General features: G+C 44.9%; 1 protein-coding gene across 1 annotated transcript in view; it reads right to left on the bottom strand.

Annotated features, from left to right (window-relative positions):
* The window catches only part of LOC119382421 (multidrug resistance-associated protein 1), a 351,316-nt gene that overhangs the window by 196,577 nt on the left and 130,602 nt on the right, over positions 1-24,137 (bottom strand). Inside the window, exon 9 of the mRNA XM_037650116.2 lies at positions 11,395-11,565. Within this exon, the coding sequence (XP_037506044.1) occupies positions 11,395-11,565 (171 nt within the window). The remainder of the gene's footprint in view (positions 1-11,394; positions 11,566-24,137) is intronic.

The raw sequence follows: 24,137 nt of genomic DNA, 5'->3' as shown, positions 1-24,137 counted from the left end.
TCGAATGAATGCAACCTCATAACAGGTGGCTGAGCCCCTGGCCAGGATTATGGCAGGCCACAGCAAGTGCATTGAACAAAGGTAAGTCCCTAGAAGTGCTAGGCCAAGGTACACCTCTACATATTGCCACACACATTTATTGCTTTATTTTGATGCATTCAGGTTTCACCCATAAAAACTGTTAGCAATGCTCGGCGCATACCACGTCGCAATGTTTCAGAAGCTTCGCGATTGTTTGAGACCATTCTGTTAGAATTACACGCAGAATGCGAATAGTCAAGTGTATTCAAGAGCTTACGCGAGCACCAGCAATAACGCTGGAAGTTTCGATGACTGATGCACTCAGACCTCAATATAACGAACACGAATATCCCCTTCAGGCGCAACGTCCACATATGTGGACGCAACTTGTTTTTGCCAGTTTTTCGGGCTAGTCGGAAAGAAAGGGCAAGATACATTGTGCATAGCATCAATTGAACCTTCTGCATAGTCAATGTGTCTTGACTTAACCTCAATGTGCTAAGTATGACTATAACCGATCACATTGGTGAAGGCACTACGATGTTCGACGGGTTGTTCATTAAAAGGGTATGGGCTTGAGCTTTTTGGTATGGCTTTAGGGGGTTCGAAACAGCGCGTAAAGTACGAGGACACAGAAAGTAAGACAGGACCAGGCGCTGGTCCTGTCTTGCTTTCTGTGTCCTCGTACTTTACGCGCTGTTTCGAACCCATGGGGTTCTTCATTGTGCCGCATTCCAGGACCAATGTCATAAGTATCATTTTTCTCCGCATGAAATGAACACAACGAAAAACAAATTGCGCATGCATTTTAAGCCAACAATTTCCTTATTCTTATATAAAAATGGAACATGACTGACTGCAGAGTAATTAAATATTCAATTATTATCTAATTAAGAATAATTAGCAAAACTCGCAAAAAACAGCATATTACTTTATTTTCTTTCTTGGAATGTAATATTCGGTGCCTTAGAATTAGGTTGTGCGAATTCGAGACATTTGTAGACAGTGCATCATAATTCGCGCCTGAAGGGGATATAACGAATGATCGGTTATAATGAAGTAAATAAAAATAGTCTTGTCTTAGCTACAGTGTTATGAATGCACGTTTATAACGAATTTTCGGATATCACGAAGTTATTTCCGTGTCAGACGTGACTTTGTTATAATGAGATTATAGTGTACATAAAAGACGATGCATTCTGCCGATGATCAGATTACTCAATGGTCTACGACTGTCCTTGCCACTCTCAGTGTACCACATGAATTGCTTACAATGTTGATCGTTCATTTCCCGGCACAAGTTCGCTCGAATGAGGAGTTCCGTATTTCGGAGTCTTGCTGGAGCCTTCTTCATCGTCCCAACCACGGGTCGTAGTTAGCCATTATGAAATTACAAGCTAACACATCAACTCAATTTCAACATACAACTGTTGAGGATCATAGAAAAAAGAAAGCAAGCAAGGCTTGACATGGTCCATGGCCTCGTTTTACAGGCAGCAACAAGACAATCAAGAATCTGGATAGCACACAGCGAGAATCTAGATAGCACACACCTAGTCTGGTTTCCGGCTCATCAGGGCCACTCGGTCAGCCCCAATGGCTGCAATCCTAACAAGCAAGCTCACTCTGCCGTGCGAGATCTCACATGCCACGCATCAGATCAAGAATTGCTCCAGGACGACTGCAGCTCCTACAAAGACCCTCTTAGCACTTTTCATGAGATCACTTCACACTATAGGGACAGTAGAAGATTCTTTCCACCCCCCCACCAGACACTTACCCAAGCTCAGGCAGTCACATTAAGATTGATCCAAACCAAATCCTATCCCACACCCTTTGTGCTTTTTTGGCCATGTAAAAGTAATGCTGCTTTTATGTTCCCGAGACGCTCCTGTCACGGGCCTGATAGCAGAAATACACGGCAAATTGGAGAATAACTTTAAATAAGCAAAAAAGTGCAACACCGAAACCGAAACCCAACCGAGCATACTGTCTTCGCGTGACGTATAAGTGGGGACAAAACCAGAAATCATGCAAGGCATGCCGGTCCCGCCAGCTCGTAGTATGAGAGCTGTGAAAGCGGCGAAGAGCGGATGCTCAGTTGAAAGGTGACTCCGTCGGAAATCTTGTGTGTCACGTGCACAAGCTGAGCTGTCGGAAAATGACAGCTGCGATTCCGACGCATTTGGAGGCCAACTATAATGGCAATTCCTCTTCGATAAAGTGGAACACACCAGTTTAGCTCTTTGTTTGCCTGGTTGCGCATTCCACCGCCAGATGGCAACACCTGTCCAGGCAACTCAAGTTTGTGGGGCCATGATCGGGTAAAATGCTATCGCCGAGAAGTTCGCGGACTAACTAAAGCTTCTTAATATTGCTATGGGAAGAGCTAGTGCATAAGTTTGGCAATAGTGGCGTTCAACATCGCGTTGGTACGGCTGAAGGAATTTAATACAAGCCAAATATGAGCCACCTTTTGCACAAACGTTACTAGATTAGATTACGTTGTTTCGCACGATGCGTAGCTCACCGTATACCGAGAGGCCCGGTCACGGTGCACCCTGTATATGTTACGGAAAGTGTTTCGGTGATGTTCACGCATGTGCATTCTTTAGCCGGTACGGTGTAATTACTGTACTTTTCGTGCGGTAAACCGGCATTGCTAGCTATGTAATCGTTAGGTGCGAGTGTTTCGTGACTGCCAACGGGGAATTGTGTGAAGCCCTCAACGCGACACCACTTGCTACCCACCGCACACACTACCACAAGGAGCTGAAATTCACACACCCAGCCAACGAAGCGCTAGCCAAACACACGCGATTGTTGCCTTGCGGATAGCAGACGCTCTAGGGGCCCCTCGGTTCCATCACTTCCGCTTTAACAAAAATGACGTCACGCGCACAATGTTGCCAATAATTCTGGGCAGCGAGGTGGGGAGAGTCGGGGCAATCAATAAAATTCATTTGCAATGAATCTGCATACGTCTCCAGCTTGTATTTTGGCATAAATAACGAGAACGTGAAAAGGAACGTACCCAGCGAATTTTATTGAGATCCATGGACATCGAAAAATCGTCGGAGTTGGCCTTTAACAAAATTGACGGGGATTTTCCCACCAAATGTAAACGTTGTGGACACACTCTGTGTCTACTTGATCATATGTTCTGGCTGTGCCCCAACCAAAGGGTCTTGGATCTCAACAGTGAGGAGGACTGGAGTTGGCGTATCACCAGTGAAGTCCTCCAAGATCAACTCCTGGCCATCAGGAGAGCTCACGCCATAGGAAAAGCCGTTGGCCTACCGGTGCCTGCGTGGGCGGAGCCACCGACTTAGCCTGGGGGCTTTGTCCTCGGGCCGGGCCGTAGTTTCTCTGGACCATAATAAAGTTCTTGCCATGCCATGCCTGATATTGAAGGATCTTTGCAAAAAGGTTAATGGACTTTGCAAAAAGGGTTTGTACTCTCAAACATAGGAACAATATTGTGGACTGCAGACATGGTGCTGTGTACGGCATCCCACTTTCTTGTGACAAGAAATACATCGGCCAGATGGGCCGGTGTCTTAACGCGCGGCTTAAAGAACATAACTACGCATATTCATTGTTAACACATCCTGGTAACCTGGCTGCGCACTGCACTGCATGCAAGTGTAAGGCATCTTTTTTGGGTACAAAAGCGTTGAGGTGCCCATCTGATCAAAAGGAAAAAAAAATCATCGAAGCTTTTTTTAATCACAGAAGTGAAGGTTGCATTAGCTCACCATCGATCTTCCTATCTCAAAAAGAAATAGAGTTCTTAAAAGCAGCTACGATAACTTTGATATGACGCCTTGCAAGAAGTGTTTTCATGGATGGTGACGTTTTCACTCATGCACATGTGCTTTCTTGTTTTTCACTATTCGGGTGGCTTACTTTCTTTTCTTTTCTTTTCTTGGGTCATACATAAGAATGTGTGTGGCACAAAAATAAAAAGTTGTTAGTATGCGCTTCACCCTGTGTGTGTCTTTTTCTGTGTTAATTCGTCCAGTTCCTGGCAGCACGAACAAGCCATGTATTTGCACCAACTAGCCCCCCTCGCAGTGTTAGAAAGAAGCACCACACATTGCACGCAAACAATAAGCTGTCCACCTGACCAAATTCTGCTTCGGTGCACGTTGATTCAAATTTTGTCATTTCCTTATCACACGTAGTTCCGGTCTTACGTAAAAAAGAGGCGACATTTCCTGCGTGACAGGCGTCATCTTTAGATAATGCCCTTAAAATTCGATGATGAATATCTCGAATTACGTGTGACTGATGATTTCCAAAAAAAATCAGTGCAGCTTGCACTAAGCTGTACAAAGCCGGGTCACAGCAGTGCTGGTGGGCACCTAGCTGGTCCTGGCTTGGCTAAGCTTTTACCCCCTCACCTCTCTCCTTCCCACCCCTTGCTATGCTATAGTACTATACCTGGCTATGCTTGCTCTCTTTTCTCTCCCTCCTGCCTCTTTCTTACTACACTATCAACACCCTCTAGACTAAGGCCGAAGCGCTCTCCGCATTCGAAGTGCTGACGTCACCAAGTGGAGGCGGCCACGGCAGCGGGAATCCGGTTTCCCCCGTTCCCGGTGGCCCGCTCAAACGCGGATGGATACAAGTCGAAACACGTGTCACTGGTCGTCATTAAGAAAGTCGTGCCATTTTTCTGAATAAACAAATACAATCGGCAGAAGAAACCTGCAATAACCCTATGAGAGTTATCTTTAAATGAAATATCAGCACCCAGCGAGATAACTTTCAACTCAAAAGCGCGCTATATTTAATGACGGAAGGCGAGTAGTGCGGCGGCACACCGGCACGTCAGTATGTTTCTTGCTGCCACACGTGGTACGTCGGTTCTGTCAGTGCAATGTGCCGTTTTTTTCTAAAATGCGAGAACGTCGTGCGTGCTGAAGCGTGTGTGGGGCATTGAATTCGTCAAACCGAACAAGTGCTGTGTCCTTCAGTGCAGTAGCAATTACGACTTGAAGTGCAAGGTGTGCGTTTTTCGATTTTCCAAGATGCGGAGCTGCGCTAAAAATGGCTGCGCGCGATTTCGTGTGACAACTTCACTCCTTCACAGAACCTCAGGGTGAGTTTTCCTGCAGAATATTCTACATATACTTCCAAGCGTGATTAGAAGTACGACGGTCGCCACTTCTAGAAACGCCAGTGACGAGGATGAGGAATGGCATGACCTTCAGAGGGAAGCAAACTGTTCACGGCCTTGCTGCAGCGTAGTTGTCACCGAGGACGCTGTAAAACATGACGGACATTATCCCGGTATTGGTGTATATGGCAGGGCATGCTGTCTACGCCGCCTTGAAGAAACTCGAGTGAGAAATGTAGAGAAGCAACGACAGTGAATAAAGAAATTTCAGTTTGTGTTGCAGAGAAGCACTGACCTCGTCAGAGCAATGGACCGTGGAAGTATCCTGCTTTTAGCGCTGTTTGTCGTAAATGCTGTCGCATATAATCATGCAGTCGTGGAGCAATCGTCAAAACAAGAAGTGCTTTAAAGTTCTCGAAACAGCAACAAGTGGTTACAGACCTCACTGTGGAGCTCCTAACCAACGACGAGTCGTCATATTTTAATACCTGCGACGATGGACATGCTTGACAGCTGGTTCTGAAGCAAGAGTTGCAGTGCAGCACGAATCCTCTCATACAAGTCTTTAGCCGCAAGAAATGGTTTTAGAAGCTGAATCGAAATCAAAGAAGGGAAAGCTGGAAACGCTCAGCTAGAAATAGCTCTCGAAGTGCCTTTGGCCCCGCTGTAAATAAAGTTGTTCAGACAAAATGCTATTAGTCTACCGTTCTCGCTTATAAAGTGCGCTTGTGACCTGGTGTAAGATTTTCTCTGTTTTATTTATTACCTGCCCATAAGTTTCCCTATCCCTGGAAAGCGCAACTCGAGAAGGCAAATGTATGGAGCCTACGTATTTTCGCACGAAGAGTTAACCTTGCAGTTTTACTTAAGGTCGAAGGGTAGCTTGTTCCTATGAATCTTTTTTTTATTCAAACTTCCCTGAATGCATTACGTGAAGATAATTTTCTTCGAGGTGTGACTACGTCTTCGGGCTCTTTTGTGGCCGATGTATCAATCAGTCGCAAGTTTGTGCTACCAGCCGGATGTATAACCAAGAACCAATAAACAAAATTATGCGAAGTTCCTGGACATTTGATATATCTATTTCTGTTTACTACCGAGGTGAAATACAGGGCATAAGCTCAGCAAAACTCGGTTTAAGTGCTTGATACTCCTCAGAGCAAACACACGTCTTTTACTTATTCACAAAAGAAAGAAATATGTCAAAATTTGTGAGGCTCATTTGACCGTAAATATTTGCACGCAGTTCCTTTACTCCTGAGGAGGGAATTCCTAAGCACCAAACAGGAACACTGACGAAAGAAAAGGCCAAGACAAGCGCACAGCAGACGTCCCTACGCAAGCCTTCGCTGTGTGGCGAGCAACCGCCGCCGCCGCTTCGTGACGTCACGGTGGCAGCCTTCAGGCCTTAAAGTCTAGAGGGTGTTGACACTATGCCTTCTACTCTCCTCACCCCCAACTCCCTTTCCCACCCCCTTGCTATACTATACTACACAAGGCTACGTATGCTATCATCTGCTAGCATGCCTGGATCGTGGGTGTTTGCCTCACCAAAAGAAAACTTTCACCGCAAAGTTCTCTTTTCCACTCGTTCTCTCTCACCTATCAGAGTCCCACGCCAGACAAATCGGCACTCTGAGTGAAGATGAAGAGAGCATGATCATTTTCTATCTACGACACATGGCAACCCTCGAGCATTATGGCTCTGCTGTAAAAATCGGTATTCCATAAATTGGCACACACTACAACTTTCTCATCTAAAAGATTGCCCTTGTGTGAATGATTAAAAAGTTAATACTAGTTTTTGTAATTAATCGCATCAACGTCATCTCAGTTGTGGTAAAGTATTTCCGCCTCGACATAGAGTTCTTGTGCGAAAACGACAGGACCCTGACTGTTATAGAATTTCTTGTAAGAAAATCTGTATTGTCTAAAAAAATGCCCTGTGTAGGTCTTCTATGACAGCAAACTTCAAGAATTAAATGTGAATTATTTCAAACATGAAACAATTTCAATTTGCTACACATAGCTTCAAAACTAACAATTGAAGAAGGACCTGAGGAACACCTCTTCTGGTAAGACCACATTCAGTAGCTATGCACAATACTTTCCTATTACACCTCTTTTATACTAATGCATAGAACCATGGGTTCTGACATCTAATTAGTAACGAAAAAGATACAAAGACATGCACTGTGAACATTAATTCTTCTAAATGACCAACAGGTGAATTACAAACAATTTTACAAGCCCAATGCATTGTGAAATATTTTCTGTGTGCATGCTGTTGTTGCCCAAGTTTATTCTCCACGTATTCAGAAGTGTTCTAGTGTATTTTCTTCCATTGTTAAGTATTGTTTTAGTTACATGCAAGTGTTAAGACCCTGTACAGAAACGAATGTTACGCAGTAGTGTGAATCGGGAGAAAACAAAGTTCAGGAGAAGACGAAAGCACAGATGAAAAATTTGGGAACACGGGTGCCGCTGGAAGCCGACACCCTGTGGAACCCCTTTTGCACCAACGTATGCCAACATTTTTATGGGACAGTTAGGATCACAGCTTTTGAAATCATCTCCAGTAAAACCTTCCACCTATCTCCGGTACATAGAAGGCATATTTATTATATGGGAACATGGCATAAGTGCACTAAACACATTCACTGACCACTGTAACATGTTTCACCCTAGTATTAAATTTACCATGCACCATTCATCCAGTGAAGCGGTATCTATTGAAACAGGAAAATTAAAGATGACGCTCTGCAGAAAGCCAACACATAGCCAAGAATACCTAGACTACACTAGTCATCACCTGCAACACTGCAAACAAGGGATATTTCTCGGACAGGCGAGGCATATAGGAAGGGTCTGTAGCGACATCTATGACTATGTTCACCATTCAAGCAACCTAAAGGAAACATTAGTTGAAAGAAATTGCCCGCACAATGCTCCAAACAAGGTCTACAGCGAAGCATGTAAATTAGATAGGAAATCAGCACTAGCTAGAAGAGCCCCCGTAGCACAGCCCAATCAGCAGCTAGCCTTTATAAGCAAGTACTCAAATGCGCTCTGCAAGTATTATCCAATATCACAAAGGAACGAGCGCCTTAGATAAGCATTTCCCAAAGTACCAAGGGTCGCATATTGCCGCAATAGGAAATTTAAGGACATGATAGTGCATGTAAAAGTAAAGCCGCATTCTACTACACACATAATAGCTTCTTCTCGTCCAAGATGTAAGACTTGCATACAGCTTCATGATGACATTATAGTTAAAAGCGCCGGACGTGATTACGTCCATCATATAAAATCTGGTTTTACCTGCAGTAGTTCAAACGCTATCTACATGATCGAATGTTCATATGGTCCCAAAGAGTACATTGGCTAAACAGGACAGCCTGTTAATTTTAGATTAAACGAGCATCACACGGACACGGCAAAGAAATTACCGAAAGCAGTGGCACAGCATTTTAGTATGGCAGGTCACAACTTTGACGATCTCAAACTTTACATACTACAGTCAAACTTCAGGTTCCTGAGAGATAGACAATATAAAGAGTCATACCTTAGTCACAAGTTCAATACAATCCAGCCAACAGGTATAAAAGTTTCAAAGCGGGCTCTTGAATCCATTTGGTATCATATGGTACATACACGATGAAAACCAGTGAGAATTAAGCCTTTCTTCTAAAAACTTCTAAGCGTGCTTATTCCAGTGACCGTATCATTGTCAGGTGGTGCTTCCTTGTGACAACCATAATTCAGTGAAGTGCCTACCTCCCTTTTTATCCCCCCTCTTTCTTTTTCAAGTACTATTCCTCTTTCCTGTTGACTCACCCAATTCAGCACACTCCGTTTTTCCCCCACCCTCGCATTTGCCCTCTTTTGTTTAGGTTGGTAGAGGGTACGAAGCATACACATGCACACAGCCTAGAAGTAAAACAGCCTAGAAGAAGACAGCTTGGCTTGTCCAAACGTTGGCTCCAGCGACACCCTGTGTTCACGTATTTTTCACCGGTACAGTAAAACCTCAGTGATACCAATTCGTAAAATTCCCCAGCCAAATTCCATCGTGTCCAATGGACCAAAATACGGATGTTCCAAACACTTTTCAGCATCGCTACAGGCAATACGAACTTTGGTACCGAAACCGTCCAGAAGCTTCAGAAGCACGCGTGTGGCCAGCGCACATGCAGTCAGAACTGTGGTTATTATTTGCCACAACCGCTGTAGACGAAGCCGCAGTCCCTATCAACGCAATCATGTATGACGACGACGAAACTCGGAAAGTAAACGCGTGCCCAATGCTCACCAAGTCAAAGCGATGCTGCCTGCCACAACTGTTGCAGACATGACCGTGGTAGACACGATCATAGATAGCAACGACGTAGTTCTGAAAACATGCGCGCCACCACCGCACATGAAATGAAAACGAAACTACATCATTTGCTGCAACCGCTTCTGTGCACGAAACCGTGGTCACTATTGGCGCGATCATCAATAGTGACTATGCAGCTCCGAAGGTATGCGGCTAACGCTGCAGCAGATTAAAGGCAATAAAGTCATCGTAAGAAGGCACCAAGTGGTTCGGCGTTCCTGTCGTTTGCTTATGACTGTGGTGGAGTGGGCTTTGGCGCACTTAGTTTTCAGTTGGACTCGAGCGAAGCTTTGATGTGCACCTTTGCAGCAGCCAGCTGCGCCGTGTGTCCCAAAAATACATACGAGTTCCTTCAACACCAATAAATGTTTTGTGCATATATTGTGGTTCGAAAACAGATTTTGCTAGTATTTTGGTGATACGAAATTTCCGGTGATACGGATCTTTTCATTCCTCCTTGATATTCGTAGCGTCTCTCATAATCATATTGTGGTTTTGGGACGTTAAACCCCAGATATTATTATTATATATCCTTGATATTCGTACCACCGAGATTTTACTTTAGTGTGAAAGGTGGCATGAGCCTCCTGCTGTCTGTGTTACACGAGCAAATGAATAACTAGAGGTTACAGGAGGTGCTAATCTCAGAGATATGCAATTTCCTTGCCAAGCAATTGGATGGGCAGTGAACTGATGTGTGAAGGGCCATGCTTGACAATGGCCTCAATGATCTCACACGTGCTGATCAGTGTGCTTTTTGATGATGGTGACTCGATTAAAATTCAGGATGCAGTTACAAGACCTCCAATGCAGTGCCAAGTTTCTGCTTTACGTTGCAGGCATGCTCCTGGAAGTGATCACTGCGATTTTGCCTGTTTGTCACACATGTTCAATGCCATCTCTGGCTTTATATTTCGCGTTCACAAATAAAACATCTGTTGGAAGTCAGCGCCCGTGTAGTGTGGACCTGTGTCCTATTTATTCGCTGTTTTAAGAAGCTATGCGACAGGTGGAGAATTAAAACAAATGACGTATAGGGCATTGTGCACCAATCAGTGTCTCTCTGTTTCAGGTTTGTCTCAAGCCATACAAAGCAAAATATATGTGCACTTGTGCCAGCGCATCTCTTCTAAAATACAAAGTTCGCATGATCAACTGCTATCTACCATACAATGCAGGTCACGTATGTAGTCAACATTAGGCAGCACTGTCAAGAAATCTGAAGGCTTTCGAGGAAAGAAAACAATTCCAGGACACATAAAAGGGCAGTGAGAAATGATAGGGAAAGGTAGTCCAAAGAACAGATCTTTTCATGCTGCCCATTTACATCTTTCAAGAATGCACCAACTTGCCCAAAGAAAAGCATCAATGCAATTCCTGAACTTTAAGAGCCTTGAAAATGTACTTTCAGACTTCGAGGATGTTCAAGTAGCTGTACACACTCTGCACACGATAGAACACCAATTCACAATATCAAGGTTTGATATTCAGTGCTTAAAATACATGCTCTGAAGTGTCTCTAAAAAAGCTACAAATGTGCCAAGAGCAAGGAAAATGCACAGGCTATCTATGGTGTGGAAACATAATTAGCATACGGAATGCATCACCATGTGAAGTTTGAAACAGAAGTCATGTGCTGCCACATTACATATTCAAGAATAAATTTTACAAAAAAATTTATTCCTGAGCTTTGTATGCTTAAACCAGGTAAAATTTTTACCATCTGGTATTCTTTAAAATCAACCAAATGAATGGAACACAAGTGCCAGTACACTGTGCCTCCGTAATGTAGCCGCTATTTAATCCCATGTAACGTCATAGCCAATAAGACCACTACAGCTGGTTAATGGATGCGTAAGATGGCACTTACCTTAACATATATGGTGGCAGAAAGCTGACAAACACACCAACAACTTCGAGGACAGTTGATGCAAGTAGCTGAAACCAGCACACCCTGAAGACCACCCAGTACAGAGATCGCTGTTTCTGATCTTGAGTTGGTGGTGTCCTAACAAGTGAGCCTTGCTCATCAACAAGTGCCCTTAATTAAAAGAATATAAAAAATTTTGTGTTTAGTTTGAAAGTGACACATCATACGGGTGATGGGGTTCAATTACAACAGTGAACAAGACAGCAGTGACCTAAGGGCCAAACTGTGCTGAATTCTGCATAATGTGCCACAGTGAACACTAGCTTAAGTCTATGTTTTATACTGCGTGTTCTTTTGTTTTAGCATTAATAAGAGTTTCTTAAACCACCCTTTGCATTTAGCACGAATCTGTATAATCATTGAGCACGATCAAACTCAAAGATGAGGACGTTGATAACATGAAAAACCACAATACACAATAATAAAACTCTTGTATTATTATCGGAAGAAGGCATAAGTTTGTGGACAGCAGCGTATATGCCCCAATGACAGGATTGATGAAATTGGATGCAAGCAAAATACGAGCCACTTTCGCGCAATGCACAACTTACTTACTGTACACCAGTGTTAATGAAAGATACTGAAGCCGAGGAAGGTACAGGAGACGTTGAGTGTACTGTGTACTGAAAGAGTGTCCCACCCTCGCTGCCATGGCTCCCAGGTTTGCATGCACACAAATACCCAATAAAGTGGACAACCGCCGCCATAGCTCAATTGGTAGAGCATCGGGCGCGAATTTGAATGTCGCAGGTTCGGTCCCTGCCGGCGGCAAGCTGTCTTTTCATCCATTCACATCTATATCCCAATTAGTACAATACCCTTAATTAACGTCCCCTTCCTTGGCTTCATTATCTGCTGGTTTTCATTAAGGTTGTGTCAAAGAAACGAGCCCTCAAAATTTCCTTCATTCATACACCAGTGGTGTGATTGGCCGAAGCCACTTTGGCGCAGCTTCTGGAGCAGCAAAACTGCACTTTGGAGCAACGAAATCAATCTTTCGGAGCACTTACCAGCCAGATATTTTTGAATGCAAATATTCAAGTCTCTATGCTGTGCCAGTAGTAGCCTGCTGAACAAACTAGATTTATGCATGCATGTATGCATGTTTACTTATAATACCCAAGAACATGAAATTAAATCGCCGCTCTTCATTTCCTGTAAACAGCCACACAAGTTTCTTGAGTTCCACAACCTCAGCACACCTAACATTTCCCCACAATACAATTCAGATTTCCAATTTAATGAGGCTTTCCTTGATGCATTGGTTGCAATACTGGAAGCGAAAGTTGTGTAAATTTTTCAAGCATTCTATTTACTACTGAAAAGAACTATTGTGATGACATTTTTAAATGCGAAACATTTCTTAGCGAACCTTTGGTACATCGAGCGTTTTTCTTTCTTTCTTTCTTTCTTTCTTTCTTTCTTTCTTTCTTTCTTTCTTTCCTTCTGTCTGTCTGTCTGTCTGTCTGTCTAATCTATCTATCTAGCTGCCTACGTATGGGTGCTCTCATGATCGCCTCCTTAACTTGGTGTAGACCAAGATTGGCATGGGAGGGTAAGAGGATTTGACGAATATGACTGTTGAATCACGACACAAATAATGTGAAAATCCTGTCGCATACGTTGTCAAATCCTTTCCTCCAGTCACGTGTGGCACATACCCGTTTACCATGGGCCGCGGTGTACAGGTATGCGCCACAGGTGATTGACAGTTTATATCTACCCAGGAATGACGAGAACAGATATTGGTAATTTAAATGCGAGAGTGTTAAGAAAAACCGACATCGGCAGCGTTGACCCGATGAATGGAAAAGAAAAAAAATTAGGATCCCAGCAGGAATTGAACCCAAGCATTCTGCCTGGCAATCAGGTATTCTAACACAGGGCCACGCCAGGGCTGTAATCTGGTTTGGAAAAACAGCCTATGCAGGCGTAATGTCGGTGCAACGTCATTTGTGGCTGTGGTGCTGGCTATCTAATTTTACAAGAAAGCAATAAACACTACACATGTACTCCTACGATGCAGGCGTAATATCGGATTAACGTCTGTGGTTCCAGTGTTGGCTCCACTTTTATAGCAGTCTAATAAACAGTACACTCGTATTCCTATGATTCAGCAAGCTATATTCAAGCATTGCTCGACCCCGCAGGAATACATTAACAAAGTTACATATGATATTCACATGATTGCACCATAAAGTGCACTTAGTTTCGATAATACTGACGTACGTACTCTAACGTGAGGGCTGACGTTACACCGCACCACAAGTTACCTTTTAAACGGCAGTATTGTCGACGTGCCTGGTAAGCCCACGATGTGCACACAGCAGCGACGTGCACTTACAAAAACACGTCGATCCACCTCTTAACGCTTGGCTGAAAGCCATAAAATGCAGCATAGAATTACTCGCTGAATGCTTCACATGAAACCAATTCCCACAACGCGTGGGATCGGCCGAATTTTTATTACAAGGGAGGTGTTGGAGTTCAGTGGTCAAGTACCTGCTCTGACGCTTTGTTAATGGAATTGTTAGGCTTCCGGTTACTGGGCAGTCTATCAATTGCAGTTTAACCCTACGAGGGTCGATTTTTTTTCGTGAGATGCGTCCCAAAAATGTGAATTTTTTTATTGCTAAATTAAGTTATTCAGATGAATCTATTTAAAAAAAAATGTCCGACCGTAAATGGGCGACCGTAAAGTGACAAAAAATATTTTGTGTTGATACATGCACAAAGCTTTTCATGAGTAACAGCAAGATAAATTATTTTACAAAAACCTACACAACTGTTAAAAGATTATGCGTTGCAATGACTGTCTGTTTAGTTCATAGACATACAAAAATAAGTGCACGAAATGATGTCAAGTGGAAACACGGAGGGAGAAAAGCCACTTTTTATCCAGTCAGCGTTGTCTTGCCGCGCACGCTTTCTTAACTCGTAGTAAAGCCTCGTATGACGGGCTGATATTTACTGAATCAGATTCTGATTTGCCAGTCGAGTGCCAGTTCGGAGGAATCACCACTAGACTCACTTTTGCAGCCGACAAAACTGGCGCGCACTTCCATAGCGCATGCAAACTACACGGGTGAGCGCACTGAAGAAAATGTGTATAGTTGAGAGCGCGTCCGGAAAGCACAAACAAGTCCAAAACCTATAATAATCCTTCGTCTTATCGCTAATGTGGTGTCGCGCCTTACCAGTTTCGGTTTCGATTGTGTGACGCAGAGCGCCACACAACGGGTATTTCATGTACGAAATCGTATGAACAAATCTCTTTGTTAATAAACTTCAGTCCCACCCCCGTTCTCCGGCTTTCTTGACGCAACTGCGGGCGCTCCGGCACTGAGCCGCCTTCCTAGCCCGCCAGACGGTACCTCCGGCGGCGACACTACAAAGTGGCGACGAGGATGGGATTCGAACCCACGCGGGCACGCAAGATGAGTACATCGCAGCGCTCACGCTGCTCGAGAATCACTTCAAGGCGCCGAGCAATGAAATACTGGAGCGTCACTACTTCAAATTGCGCAAACAGCTACCGGGGGAATCCGTTACTGACTATGCTTCTGCACTACAGACGATGGCCAGCAGATGCAATTTCGGGACTTCCGTCAATGCCATGGTCCGCAATCAGCTTTTCAGCGGAATTACCGCACAACAAGTCCGCAGACGACTTCTGCAGCTGGGACCTACCCTTACTGTACATCAAGCAATACAAATTGCCAAAGAAGAGGAGCGTACCGAACTCGAAATGCAGGAGTTCGCGAACGCGCAAGTTGACAGGGTCGGATTTCAAGCGGGTACGCAAGATGGCCGCCAAAGCACTTCACATTCCTTTCCACCAAAACAAAAGAATCATGGCCGCCGGCCTCCCCGACAGAACTCGGGAGGGAGCCAACATGGCCGCTCGCAACATGACACCCGTCCTCATTCTTCATCGGACTCTTCGGGACAGCAGAATGAACCGCACCGATCTGAATCGAATTTCTGCTATAGATGCGGATCGTCTCAACATTACGCAAATTTTGCAAACTGTCCTGCCCACAACCGCACTTGTTCTGCCTGCGGAAAACGAGGCCACTTCAGAGCTGTCTGCCGCTCATCAAATGTCCGAACTTCGCAACAAAACGTAGCTCAAGTGCAAGATACTGCAGTAACAAATACAGTTACTATTCTCAACGTTGATGAACGCTCCAGCCGTCCTTCGCCACTGAAAATTTCTGTTCAAGTTGGCCAAGTCAACATTCCTTTTCTCGTTGACACCGGTGCGACTGTCTCATTGCTGAACTTACAAGATTTCAAGCAGTACTTTCCGGGGACCAGACTCCTTGACTCCTACATTGTCCTTCAGGACTATTCGAAGAAATGCATTCCCCATGTCGGATACTTCTCTACAAACGTCCGGTACAACGATACCACTGCTACTGTCACATTTTACGTGACAAAAGAAGGTTCTTCACTTCTTGGTTTGGACGCCATTCGAAGCCTCCACATACACATCGACGGCGCTACATTGTCCTGCTCACAAGTTTCAAGTACAGCAACTCCAAGAATTCCTGCCAATGCTCCGTCCGAATTTCATCACCTCTTCACCCAGGAACTTGGCCTGGTGAAAGGCTACATGCACGAAGTGAAACGCCGCCCAGGTGTGCAACCTGTAGCTGCCAAGCTTCGCAGATTGCCATTCCTGCTTCGACAACAAGTCTCCGATGAACTTTCCCGTCTTGAAAATGCAGGCGTCATCGAACGTGTTTCAGCATCAGATTGGGTCTCTCCACTGGTCGTGGTGAAGAAAAAGAACGGTTCATTAAGACTTTGTGTGGACTTGCGTGAACCAAACAAAGCTATCGTGATTGATGGGTTTCCCTTGCCCCACATCGAAGAACTTCTCCAGCAACTTACAGGTGCTGTTTACTTTTCAAAGCTAGATCTTGCATCAGCATACCATCAGGTTAACTTGTCGGAATCAAGTAGAGACTTAACCACTTTTGTAACGCATGATGGTTTGTTCAGATTCCGTAGTGTCTGCTTCGGGCTTGCATCTGCCCCTGCTGTTTTCCAGAAAATGATGTCAGACATTTTGAAAGGTTGTTCTGGAGTACTATGCTACCTAGATGACATTTTAGTCTGGGGTCGAACGCGTGCTGAACATGATGCTAATTTACAAGCAGTACTAAGCCGCATAAGAAACACAGGAATGAAACTAAACGACAAATGTGTCTTTGCTGTCCAGGAAATCCAATTTTTAGGACACAATGTCAGTGCCAGAGGATTGTCTCCTCTTGAGTCCAAAGTGCATGCTATTGTTAATGCACCTGCTCCTACAGATTGTAAATCCTTGCATTCATTTCTTGGTCTCGCTGGCTATTACTCAAAGTTCATTCCTCATTATGCTGACGTTGTTGAACCACTGCGCTCCATGTTGCGTAAAGGCCAAACATTTAATTGGTCGCATGAAGCCAATTCGGCATTCAACAGTATCAAAGCAGTACTGGCTGAAAACCCAGTCATTCAACTCTTTGACGAGAAGCTTCCGATAGTCATAACGACTGATGCTTCCAACATAGGTTTGGGTGCTGTGTTTCAACAACGCAACGGTGACCAGTTAATTACAATTGCTTTTGCTTCGAGAACCTTGTCACCTGCTGAATGCAGATATTCTACTGGTGAGCGTGAAGCCTTAGCATGCCTCTTTGCTTGCGAGAAATGGCATGTATACCTCTGGGGTAGACATTTTACATTACGCACTGATCATCAAGCACTTACTACATTACTTTCTGCTGGATCAGAGGGCCGACGCCCATTACGCATTTCACGCTGGTGCGCCAGACTTTTGTACTACAACTTCACTGTACAGTACTGCAAAGGTTCAAATAATGTTGTAGCAGATGCACTTTCCCGTCTGCCTTTGCAACTTCCAGTCTCTCCAGACTTGGAAGAAGAGATAATCTCACTTGTCACTCCATGCATCAGTAAAGCTGATTTACAGGCAGCAACAGCTGAGGATACTACTTTGCAACAAGTAATTCCATACATTGCTAACGGATGGCCAGAAAAGAAATCTCTTCAGCCAGAACTACTGCCCTACTTTGCAATCAGAAATGAGCTGTCCTATGTAGACAACTTAGTATTCCGTGCAGACAGAGTAAGCATTCCTGCTTCACTCTGCAATAAACTCGTACAGTTGGCTCATGAAAGTCACCCTGGAATTGTCAGGACTAAGCAGCGACTTAGAGAACGATACTGGTGGCCTGGCTTAGATAGCCAAGTTGAACGTGCAGTTCGCGACTGTGTCGTATGCCAAACAGCAGATAAATCTGCTAAACCAGTTTTTGCACCCTTACAGCCTGTCCCATGGCCAGACAAACCTTGGGAAAAGCTAGGCATGGACATTGTCGGTCCACTCGAACGTGCTCCTTTCGACTGCAGATTTGCAATCACATTAGTTGACTACCACTCTAAGTGGCCTGAAGTTTGCTTTACCCATGCAGTCACTTCAGACGCAGTAATTACATTTCTGTCAGCACTTTTCAGTAGAAAAGGTTTTTCAGAAGCAATCGTCACGGACAACGGTCCACAATTTAAATCTTAAATATTTGAGAAGTTCCTCTCCGACAGAGGCATACAGCATCTTTGCTCTTCGAACTACTATCCGCAATCTAACGGTCAAGTTGAACGCTTCAACCGCGTTTTGAAAGATCAAATTCAGCTCGCTCAACTTGAATGCCGCCCACTGGAACAAGCTGTAACAGAGTACTTAGGCACGTATCGCTTTTCGCCTCAAGCTACTACAGGCTTGTCGCCTGCACAACTTCTGCATAACCGCCAACCGCGTTCTGGAATTGACATTGCAGGGTTACACCCGAACTCTTCCGCTCCTTCGCCATCCTGTGAGAACACGAGTGTTGCACAAGCAACAGGCAACTAAGCAACGCATTGATTCTAAGCGTGGAGCAAAACCTACTAAGCTACAGGTGGGCCTCAGAGTTAAAGTTCGTCTGCCAGGAAAGCAGAATAAATACAGAGGTCCTTATACAATCCTTAGTCAAACTGGATTCAATTCCTTCCGCCTTAGTGATGGCAACGTCTGGAATGCATCAAAGCTGGTAGTTGTTCATGCTGAGCAGAATACAACTCCTTTCCTTTTAAGGGGAGATGATGTGGTGTCGCGCCTTACCAGTTTCGGTTTCGATTGTGTGACGCAGAGCGCCACACAACGGGTATTTCATGTACGAAATCGTATGACCAAATCTCTTTGTTAATAAACTTCAGTCCCACCCCCGTTCTCCGGCTGTCTTGACGCAACTGCGGGCGCTCCGGCGCTGAGCCGCCTTCCTAGCCCGCCGGACGGTACCTCCGGCGGCGACACTACAGCTAACGAGACGGAAGCGGTTTTTGTGAGTCCCCGAAACAGGAAACGCAACCACAGCGGCATCGTCTGTGTCACTCAGCGCCTGCACAGAAACAGGCGTAATTGCGTACCAGGGAGCAATAAACGAGATAGTAACAAATCTGTCACCTTTTGAAACATTCTAAACCAGAAAGCCATCAGTTTTGCGGGCGCAAAAAGCGGGAATCAGCCGAAGGACGAAACTGAAACTAGCCGGCGTACCGTGGTCGTAGAGCATAAAAAAGAAACGGAGAGGCATCAGCGCTAGCAAGAAATTCCACGTATTCCCAAATGTGTGGCAGCACATGCCAAGCAAGAGAAATGATTAAAAAAGGCACGCGTTTTAAACACACAGGCAATGACACACATGTACAGCGTAAACCCTTTGGTGCCTGTTAGGTGATGCCATACACATAAGTAAGGTAGAATGGTGGGTGAGCTGGAATCGATGCATACTTGGAAAACCAGCACGAAAACAACGGACACACACAGGAAAAGAAGGACACAGGACAAGCGCTAACAAGTGAAATTTATGGAACAAAGCTGAACACACGAAAAACCAACACCATGCATGCGCAGGATTCTAGGTCATGTGGAAAAATTTTCTAAGCATGTGTACCTCGCAATCTAGCAAACAAATGGAAGGTTCTGATATGCAATCATCACGCATCATTTTGATGAACACTTTGCAGGTTCCCCAGCCGTTCCATGTTTGTACTTCAAGATAATGACTGTGTTATTAAAAAAGGGTTACACCCACATGACCTGCAATGAGCTGAAAGATGTGAGGTCGGCGTTCCCTTTAAGCAGGGGTGAGATGGCTGGAACTGAAATCGGAGCAGTTTTTGGAGCAGCAAAATATCAATTTTGGAGCAGAAGGACCTTGATTTGGAGCAGTCAGTGGCATTTAATATGTCATGCTAGGAGCTTGAAAATACAAATTTTTAGCAACTTGGGGGGACAAGTACATATATTAATTGGCTTATGATACACCTAACAACACTGAAACAGCCTTTGGAGAAAGTTTTTTTTAACACATTATCGCCAAGTATGAACTACACTACCATTTTACATACCCCGCAACGTAGGTGACCACACACAGCAGCATCGACACGAAAACCGCAGCGAATGAAGTGACACGCTACGCACAACAAAGAACCTGAGAGCCTACCCCGCTACGCATGCTACTCGGTAGTTTTCGCTAAGCGACACCAGTGCAAGAACACACAGCCTAGTGAGCAGAAGCAGGACACTTGGGGCACAGCAGCACATTTTTGCCGAATCAAGTATATTTACAACAGTCCAGCGGAGATTATGGCAGCACCATGGGAGCCTTCGTTAGAAAGGTGCATAACACGCTTGGTCACGTCTAGGTGTTTTGCGAACGTCTTATTTTCTTGGCATTCCCGGTGCTGCTTGGAAAATCATGTTGTCAACTCTGCCTTTTTTCCCCATTGAAGCTCACGTGGGCATCAAAATTCTTGCTTTTAAGGCTGTTTTGGAGCAGTTCGGTGCAATTCTTGCAACTTTTATGCTTTTGGAGCAGCTGTCTCACCCCTGCTTTAAGGTATTTTTGTGCTGGCAAAGTCATTCATTAATGCAATTACCTTACTGGCCTATGTACACCTTTCCGCAGGAGATGGGCATTCTATAAACACCAATGGCACAGGGATGCTTCACCGAGTAGCCTACAACCCCTGCTCCTTCTCAACTGCAGCACATGCTTTCCCTACTCTTAGGTTTGAGGAAGAAAGAATGTCGACGTTGAAACTTTTTCCTATTTTCTTAAACTGACAAGATGTACGTAAGGCATGACAGCACATTTTTTGGTCTTATTATTTAGCTCGGTAGTTTCAACAGGACAAAATTTACACTTCTTGAGAAGTCTCTCAGACGCCAACACAAGCATATACGCAGGGTACCTTGTGTCTTTTAGCTGAACAACCTGCTGCTGAAAACTATCATAACATTTATGTACCCGAGTTTTTGAGGGCGGATGGTAAAGCATTCATAGTGACTGCATTCTTCATCATTTTATAAAAATGATCAGAATAATTGCTAAGCAGTAATTTCTGAGAAAGACCAGCACACATGCTCATGTTGTAAAAACAAATGCAGCTCCAAAACAGTAAGGAACTGTCTTTGGGCAATTCACAAGTGCAATTCAACCTAAAAGCTTTTTCTTTAAAAGGAGCACAAACTTTCCTAAAAAGAATTTTAAAAACCATTTATGCAGTGAAAAATCTTCACTACCAGACCATGTGCTTCACATTGAACAAGCCGATCTACTTCACTCAAAAAGATATCACTTAAAATGAATGCCACCCTAGAACCGATGCACATGCCAGACTTCTGTATAAATAGGCTCCCTTCCCATGTTACAAAGTAGACTTCAAGTAAAAGCTCCAGAGTTCTAAAAAGGTCTCAACATATAGCAGGTTGCTATTAATAAAGGCAATTTTATCATTATGTTCCGTGATGCGACCTTGTGGTTGTCTCGATACTCACCAGAGTCGAAACCACCGCGGGTTCAGGCTTAGCGAGCCACAGAGCCACGTCCGCCGTCGCCTGCTCACGTGTAGCGCACCGCTCCGTGCGTGCTCAGCTAGCAAAGGCGTCAAGCGCCGCACGGCAAAATACACACTGTTCGATCTAACAAAACAACAAACACTTTATTTGCCTTCGGCAGGCCCCAATACAAAGCGCAACGTCCACACGCGAGTCGCGGGGAAGCAAAGGGCATCTGCGCACAGACAATACACCAAAGGGGACCACGAGCACGTCACAGCTGGCAATGGCCGCTTTGACACACCGCTCGGGAAAAGGTCCCTCGCGGCTATGCTGCCCACCCTCGCGATGACCACTGAGCCAGGTCGCAAAAGCTAGGGCAAATCTCCGTACATATGGGCCTTCAGCAAGTGCAACTCAGCGTAGCACGAGAACACACGAGCACTAGGCACCACTCTTTGGAGTGGCATACAGAACCGGAGCTAGCACTAAGGCTAGCACACCCACCGAGGGTGCCGAGGGCACTGTAGGCCGGCTGCAGTCCAGCGATTCCCAAAGGCGGACAAGAAGAAAACACATCCTTACCGAGAGCTGCCCGAGGAGAGAGAGAAAAGCGCGTCTCGGTCACGCCAAATTTTATGGCTCTGAGACCACGCGCAGCGCCACCACGAGAACCAGCGCATGGCGAAAGGTGGCGCCACTTGCTGTCGTGGGTGAATGGGAGAGGGAAGAAATTAGCAAAAACGGCGAAATGCCCATGCAGAGGCTTCGGGCACACTTCGGATTCCCACAACCTTTAACAGACTTCATCAACTGGTCATGTGGGAGTGAATATAATAAATCTTACACATCCACACTTGATAAACTTGACAGAGTAACTTCCCCAGATGGCCTAGTTTGCTATGCTATGCAGGAATGTGCCCCTCGACCAATCCCCGCATTTGGCAAAAACCTTAACATCCAGAATTACTGGCTGCGTAAATTCTAGGCATGTAGCAGACTGCTGGTATAAATGATGCATATATAGACTTAAAATTTTAATTATTGTAATTACATGTCGTAATGTGCACCTTCTATCCATGCACGGCAACTTCCCCTTCCCCCATACTGGCCATCGCCCTCTGGGTTAGTACATTGCGCTCTTGTGCAAGCTGCAAGCTCACACATTTTAGCATGCCACCAAGGCTTATGTATAGAGGAAATGTTCCACGAGCACTTCTGCTCCGCGAAGGGACATCGATGCTGTTTACGACAGGGTGTGTGCTTCAATGCTGGAGTGTACATTTACGTGTCCACATCTGTAGCTGGGCAAGGCGGTCGCAACGGGCAAAGCAAATGGATCAAGAGGCTATTTACTTGCTTATCACCACTATAGCTCAATCCCTCTAAAAGAACATAGCTACTTGCTCAAGAGAGAGTATTATTGCATTAAAATTATTATTTTAATCTAATAATATTCTCTGCTGAGCAAGTAGCAATGGTCTTTTAGAAATATTTCCAACCTCACGGTTTTCACCGGCAGGGTGTCGGAACGGAACGAAAACCGAAAACGAAAAACGAAAAAAACGATATTTTTGACCGGAACGAAAACGTAACCGAAACTTTATCTATTATTTCGTTCCGGAGTGAAACCGAAATTTTTTCAATCGTTTTTCGGTTCACGAGAAAACTTCGCAGTCCGGAACAACTGAGCTCATGCAATGTGAGCATATCTCAGGGTACAGTATTAACGCGTACCTCAGGCAGCAATTCCAAAGCAAAGATATATTGAAATTGTGCGAAAAACGAAAACAGTGGCAACCAGAGATGTTGATATTAGCGCAAGTGGACTTTTGCGGGCCTGTCACGCAGGCCAAATTGGAGAGGGCATTGTCGGCGCTGAAGTTTGTTACAGCGAAAGCTCTTATGAGATCACAACAGCTGATTTTGGCACCATAGTTGTCCGCCGCCGCCCGTGTCCGTGACCACTATCGCGTGAAGTAAGAAAAAATAAAATGAGAAACAAATTTATAGGCTCGGATGGGATTTTAACCCGCACCCCCTGCGTGGTAGTCGAGTCTTCCACCACAGTGCCACGCTGGTGCTTATAACTCCTTCGCAAAAATACTCTATACAGGCGTCATGTCGGGCAAGGAATCGTGTTAACATATGTAATACAGCGTGGCACAAGAGTAAAACGACAACCAGCCATCACACAATGCTAATTCCGCAAAGAGTGCGTGGTTTAATGCTTCCCACCCACTGCAAAGTGCTCAGCCATAATTCATCGTCATCAGCCACAGCACAAAGCGCACATAATGCCTTACAGATGTGTAGCGGCTACCACGATTCTCCGAAGAATCACGAAAAATGACATAGTGGGAACTTCGGTACTTCAGAAAAATTACGATGATTTATGGCGTAGTGGGTACCCTGCATGTGTACTTGTATCAGCTGCCCCAAGAGACTCTACAACGGGCTCTACAAAGTCCGCTCTTCCAACTTTCGCTGTGACTGTGCTGCGCATTCCGCGCAGGCCTGGCAATCTTTTTATCAAAACAGCGGTCTCGCACATCACAGAGTGCACTCAGTGACGTGCTGCTTCTGAGATCGTGCTCACTCCCTTGACACAAAGCACTGAGCCCACTAAAAATCGTGATTGAATTTGGAAAAAATAAATACTATGACTTTGAAGGGTATACTGGTTTGTGCTAGTTGGTAGGAATTCGTCGTACAGTTACTTCCGCTCCTCTGAAGAACGTGTTTTGCCCTTGTCCCGCTTTCTTAGGAGGAAGGCAAATAACTACAT

Source organism: Rhipicephalus sanguineus, chromosome 2 (genome assembly GCF_013339695.2).
Source record: "Rhipicephalus sanguineus isolate Rsan-2018 chromosome 2, BIME_Rsan_1.4, whole genome shotgun sequence".
Classification (NCBI taxonomy): Eukaryota; Metazoa; Arthropoda; class Arachnida; order Ixodida; family Ixodidae; genus Rhipicephalus; species Rhipicephalus sanguineus.
The sequence above is the reverse complement of the archived record's forward strand: the minus strand, read 5'-3'. Positions and strand labels throughout refer to the sequence as shown.